Source organism: Arachis ipaensis, chromosome B09 (genome assembly GCF_000816755.2).
Source record: "Arachis ipaensis cultivar K30076 chromosome B09, Araip1.1, whole genome shotgun sequence".
Lineage (NCBI taxonomy): Eukaryota > Viridiplantae > Streptophyta > Magnoliopsida > Fabales > Fabaceae > Arachis > Arachis ipaensis.
Window position 1 is genome coordinate 14888984 of NC_029793.2, and position 6659 is coordinate 14895642.

Sequence of the window (6659 nt, forward strand, 5' to 3'; positions counted from 1 at the left end):
AAATATTATTTCATGTTAAATTTAATAATATAAAATTTCTTTTAACATAAATTTTAATGTGGCAAAGATAATATAAGAAAGTAACATATATTTATCTATATGTACTTGTTAATTTGTTTCCAAATTTTTAGTGGCGGAAGTATCCTCTCTTTCTCGCCAACGAGCTATAGCTCAAAACGGCATAGTCTCTCTATATTCATTTAAAGGTCGCGAGTTCGAGTCTCTTTATCTTTTTGGTAAAAAAAAAAAAGTATCCCGTCTTTCTCACATAGATCCGTCTTAGGATATGATTGCTATTCATTTTTTTCCATGTCGACGAACAATAATTGGCAAATAAGACAAAAAAAATCGGTTTGCCAATTGTTTTTATTCTAAAATATTTCATTGACCTCAATTTCAAAGGTGCAAGAAGAACAAAATACTCAAATTGATGAACTGTTATTACAAGAATATTACAATATGAATAGTTGATAAAATTAAAGAATTGGAAATAAGATAATCATAAAGCAATTATTTCAGCCCTATTTATTAAGAACCGCAAATTGTAAATTTAATTGTAATAATTCAATTTTGACACTCCAAAGGAGGTGTGGGATTCCTCTTCCTATCAGTACAATAGTCATAGATCATGTATCTCGTCTTCACATTTTCATATTGTCTTTGTCTTACAGGGTCTAGCTGCCAAAAGCTTGGCGTATTCCATTGGTACTTATGAGAAGCACAATGTTGAATATCTGACGAATCTTGAAGAACTTCGCAGCCTTTAACATCAAAGCCTTGGAAATATGCTTTGAAAGGTGCACTGTTCCAATTTATTTTGGTTCTGCCTCCATCTGTTGCCCAGCTATCTCCATCCCACAAAGATGCTTGTGTTTGCATTGGCTTTGTTGGGTACCTAACTCCAATATTGCTCATGTTCTTGAATACCCTAATGGGGATATTGTCCACAAAAAATCTACAATATTCCATATATTATTAAATAATGTATATAGAGTGATCGATTAATTTAAAACATCGTCTTTTATGAGTGCTACCATGTAGATGAAAAACATTATCTATATGTATAGATGACTGGATAACACGTGTAGTGATATAATAAAAGTAACGTGTAGTGCATTCAACTAGAGGGTAATAACAACTTTGCAATTACTGGTCCCACTAAAGAATAAGCTTACCATGTGTTATATCACACTTGTAATCATTATTAGAATTGAAAAAAAAAATCATTTTCTTCTAATTTTTCAAAATTAATCTCAATTTTTTAATTGGGAGTGTTCTTCTTATTNNNAGGATTCAACCATTTACTACCCGCGAATAGGAGCGAGGCGGGTTTATGCGGGTTATTGTATGATGGAACGAGGTCGGATAGAGCAAAAATCCGCCCCTACCGCCCCGTTGCCACCCCTATTTATCTCATCACACCATTTGACATTCAAGATGAGATTAATTGGACGTTGGACAACAATTTTGAGGATCTTACCGTTCACATCTTATGGTCAAGGATCGACAAAAAGGCGTGAGTTTTTTTTATCTGAATACTAAACTTTACTTCTCAAACAATCTATATCCATGTTATTTCACGAGAATTAAATAAATAAAAGAAATAAAAGATAAATTTGAAGAAAAAATTTTGGTCAAGAAGGATGAAGAAGAATGTACCGAATTTATCGTTTAGGGATAGTACGAAAAAAGAATTGAAAAAAAATATTTTTACAAAATGGTTATTTGATCTATTCAATCCAATTTTTTTTCAAAAAAATCACTTATATAAAATAAACCGAATATTTTTTATTAAACTAAATAATAACACATGTCAGCAATTTAAAAACATATTCTTAACTATCAACTTTACATAAACATATGAGTTTCATATACATTAAGAGAGTTATATCTTACACAATTTGATGTTGGTTCCAAAGAATTCTGTAATGGTGGAAATCTTGTGTGGGGTCAAACCAAAGGCGTAACCTTTGCTCTCTGTTCCCTTCGCCTTCTGAAAATACATTGGTTTGTAATATGTACGGCTTCCCCTTTTTATTACCCAAGAATTCAAAGTCTAACTCGTCATGCCTGCTTCCTTGCGAAGTCATCTGCATATCAACTCGTAAGTGTAGTAATATATCCTTAAAATTATTAGCACTTAGTCAAAGCAAAGATAATATGTAGAATATTGTTTTTGAATTGGTAAAATTTATTTAAATATTAGTAAGATATTACACTTTTTTTGTTAATTGCTCAAATCATAGAATTTTAATTCCCATAAAGAATGATATTATGAAAATATAATTACAGAACTTACATAATAGGCTGTGACAACTCCTGCAGAATCGCCTCCTGGTACTTTGATCCTTAGATGAAAGAATCCAGAGCCATAGTTCTTCTTGGATCCAAAGCCAGATCCTTCATGTTTGATAAATTAAATTGAAATCAGCCAAAAAAGTTTACTAGTACATGCCTCTCTTAATGCTATATGTTCATAAGGAGGAAAATGTTGTATATCATAAAATACAAAAATATTATGTACATATTAAAAATTGACTATTAAATTAATTATCTCACACACACACATATATATATATATATATTTTGTTAATTTATTTGTGATGTATATTTTATATTTTAATATATATTTTATATATACATAATTGTATAAAATATTGAACATATTAGAGTTACATTTTGCAACAGACAGATTAAGTGTAGTATCATTTATTTTAAATTTTAGAAAAAAAAAAGAGTAATGTTAGAAGATAAAAAAAATTAATATTTTTAGTCATCAGTTTAAGATTTTTAGGAATAATACTAGAAAATTAGTAATTTTTTTTTGCCAACATTTTTATCTATTAAGTTCAAAATTTATAGTCTAATAGTTTAATAATAATATATTTTTAGTCAACACTTTTAAATATTGTTAACCATAAATAATAAATTTTGATGATCCTCTATCATTATTAAAAAAAAATAGTTTGTAATTTAGTTTGTATCATCTAAACTTTTGAGAAAATCAATGTACTTTTTAACCTATTTTCTAGTTATATATATCATTGGTAATGGTATCTTACCATGCAAGTATATAATTGCTTTGTATATATCCCTAAATAATGGCAAGGCAGTTGAGTAATGAATAATTACTATGGTTTGGTAAATAACAAAAAAAAAAAGAAAAAGAAAAAGAGAAGGTATAGTTAAAGTTCTAGCTTATGAGTCTATAATCTATGAAAGTTCTAGCTTGTGGGTCTATAATCTATGGGATCATAATTTATTGACTTGGACGTACTAATAAAGACAATTTTCATTATGAACTCTTGCTTAATAATCAGTTCAATGAACAAGTACTACCAACACATAAAGAGCAATTGAGTTTTGCAATTATCAATTGATGGATTATATATATATATATATATTTGGTAATAAGATGTTTTTTTTTCTAAGGTCCCACAGGAGGTGAGGTTACAAGTCAAGCCACCACACAACAGGTAGCCCACAAACACAACTACACAAGACAAACAACAAGGCAAAGGAAACATAAAGTTAACTGTGAGCATGAGTGGGTTGATCAGGCGTGCGACCTTCTGGGGTGCAAGCAAGTTGTGTTACCGGTTAGATACTTTGGAATCTCTCTAGGTGCAAATCCGAGACTAGTGAAGATTTGGAAATCAGTCATAGATAAGGTGGAAGAAAAGCTGAGCCTGTGGAAAGTGAAGGTACTGAATAAAGCAGGCAAGCTGATCCTCATTAAGTCGGTACTGAATAGCCTACCAATATATTACTTAAGTCTGTACAAGATGTCGAAGGCAGTTGCGGACAAGCTGGTTGCATTGCAAAGGAGGTTTATGTGGGGTAAGGAGGATGGAAAGGATGGTATCCCATTAGTTAAGTGGGAATTGGTTCAGGCTCCAAAGAAGGCCGGGGGTTTGGGGGTTGGGGATGCAGTGCTTCGGAACACAGCACTCTTGTTTAAGTGGTGGTGGCGGTTTTCAAAGGAGGATTGCCCCTTATGGAAGAAAATTGTATGCTCCTGTAACAACTTGAGCCCTGATGGCATGTTGGTAAATCAGAAGATATCGGCGAAAGGCGGGCCTTGGAAGGACATATGCCAGTTAAACATACAGGAGCAGCGGATAAGGGATAAATTGGTTACTGGCCTGGCTATGGAAGTAGGGAATGGAAGGAGTACCCTGTTTTGGGAAGATAATTGGGTGCAAGGTGGGCCGCTGAAAGTGGCGTTTCCAAGACTCTTCTCTGTGTCCAACCAACAAGGAGTTGTTGTAGGGGATTGTGGTTTTTGGGATGGATTGGAGTGGATATGGAATTTCCAATGGAGGAGAGAACTGTTCCAATGGGAGCTGGAACTTGTCCACCAGCTGCATGAGAGGTTACGGCCAGTAAAGCTGTCACAGGGTATGGAGGATAATGTGGTCTGGAAGTTTGATAGTAAGGGTGTGTTTTCTACTAATTCTTTTGTGCGGGTACTTCAATCGGAGAATCTGCCGGCAGCGATCACAAGCTATAGTTTCACAAGTTCATTGTGGAAAGGAGTGGTGCCTCCAAGGATTGAGCTTTTTGGCTGGTTTGTACTTGTTGGTAGAGTTAACACCAAAGACAGGTTGAGTAAGTTAGGCATTATTCATCACAGTGATAATATTTGTGTGCTTTGTGCTAAGGAGATAGAATCTGTCCAGCATCTCTTTCTTACGTGTGATATAGCATGGCAAGTGTGGTGCTGTTGGTTGCAGTCAGTTGGTAGGAAGTGGGCTATTCCGGGTACCATAAGAGGGCTGTTTGAGAGCTGGACTGGCTTGCACACGAGTAAACAAGAACAGAAGCGGTGGTTGACTGGGTTCTTTGCAGTGATTTGGAACATCTGGTTGGAACGAAATGGTAGAATTTTCAACAATACGGTGGCAAGTGTTGACCTCATACAACAGAGAACGCTTCTGAGCTACAAAGAATGGACTGACAGTAATCCTAGTGGGTGTTGAGAGCAGTGCAGGCGATGACAAGCTTTATGGTCTTGTTTTCTTTATTTCTTTATGTAGCACATGACTTTGCTCCACTGTATGGTGTTGAGCTTTTGTTGGTTCAAAAAAAAAAAACAACACTTCCTAATAAAAGCCACAACCAGATCCCAACAAAACAACAGCAACAACACCTCCACGAAAAGAAAATTAAAATAGAAAGACCAATTCAGCCAAGCTAGCTAACAATCAAAAGGCGCCAAAGGAAGAGACCAACAGTTAACACACACTTCTACTTCATTGATGACTGATTCCAAAGAAAGCAACTCCCCATTAAAAATAAGATGTTGATATCTATCATCAGCTAAATCATAATTTGTAGCTTGGAAAGTTAAATTCCAATTATACTTTCAATGAGGAGTGGAACTTAATCAGTATAGCACTCTCCATAATTGAAATTGAAGTATATAAGAAAATTGATACAATTAGTGCAATTAACACCTAGATGCAAAAATACTTCAGTTAGTGCAATTAACATCAACAATTTTTTTAATTAAATAATTTGTCAGCATGCAGTATTTTAAATTGCAGTTTATAATAGTAATTGTCGCCCTAATAAATTCGTTAGTTAAAGAAACCAGATAAGTAATAGCAAGTTTCATATATATTACCCTTTGTGAGAAGAAATAATAAGCAACAAGAACGAAGTTAGAGTATTAGACCTGTTCGATGAAGAGGCCAAAATTAATAGTTAATTTTATGTAAGGAATTTATTAATACCTTTATGTAGTTTTTATTTATCTAAAATTCAATGCAAATCACATTATATATGTAAAAAAGAATATTTTACGATTAAAATCACAATATATTATTAATTTTATATATGTTTTGTAGGTACTGGATTATATAAATAAATGTAAATAATAATAAATCTAAACTAAAAAATGATGCATATGCAACTAAAGCATAGGAAAATGCATGATTTATTATTAGTATAATAACTAACCTGAAGAGTTATCCATTAAGAGCTGAATTTCTGTCCCTTGGTTTAAGGACACAACATGATTATCACCCCATATCACCTTGTAATTTTGATCAAAGCTTACTTCCCTACTTCTTCTAGCAAGGACACCATCAATAAAGTAGAGAATAATAAGAAAAACAAATATTAAAGAACTCATATCTAAGGAATTGCCTTAGCTAGGGTTTAATTTGGACCCTAAACTCTCAAGATATAGATGTTTAGTTAGTTATGAATATATATTAATATATTGGCCTTTCCTAGTTCCTCTGTATATATATATAAAAGCATAAGAGGCCATGAATCCCATAATTGCCCTCTTAATAAGCTATTGACTTATCAATAATATTCTCCATAACAAACCACATCATTATGATGGCTTAGCTTGCTTTGGAAGGAACGCTGGTAGAGACTTCAAGTGCCTTCACATAGTCATTAATTTTCTGTTAAATTCTTGATTAAAATGCAAGTGATGATCAAATTAAAGCATCTAAATCCTGATAATGTATAAGGTTGATAATATTAATTTTTTATAAATTTATACAAAAAGTCAAGTCAATCATTATACTACTACATATAAATATATTTTTGGGTCATATATATGGCGGCACTTCAAAAACAATAATTTTAGTTTGTTAGGAAAACAATGTATTTCAAAAGAATAATACATTGAATATCAA

At 32.8% G+C, this 6659-nt stretch overlaps 1 protein-coding gene across 1 annotated transcript; it reads right to left on the reverse strand.

Moving 5' to 3' along the window:
* Window positions 404–6209, reverse strand: LOC107616894 (xyloglucan endotransglucosylase/hydrolase protein 2-like). The gene is made up of 4 exons (XM_016318783.2): window positions 5965–6209; window positions 2300–2400; window positions 1897–2090; window positions 404–955 (listed from the first exon to the last, which is right to left on the reverse strand). The coding sequence occupies exons 1-4, from the start codon at window positions 6137–6139 to the stop codon at window positions 565–567; spliced, it is 861 nt and encodes a 286-aa protein (XP_016174269.1). The 5' UTR covers window positions 6140–6209; the 3' UTR covers window positions 404–564.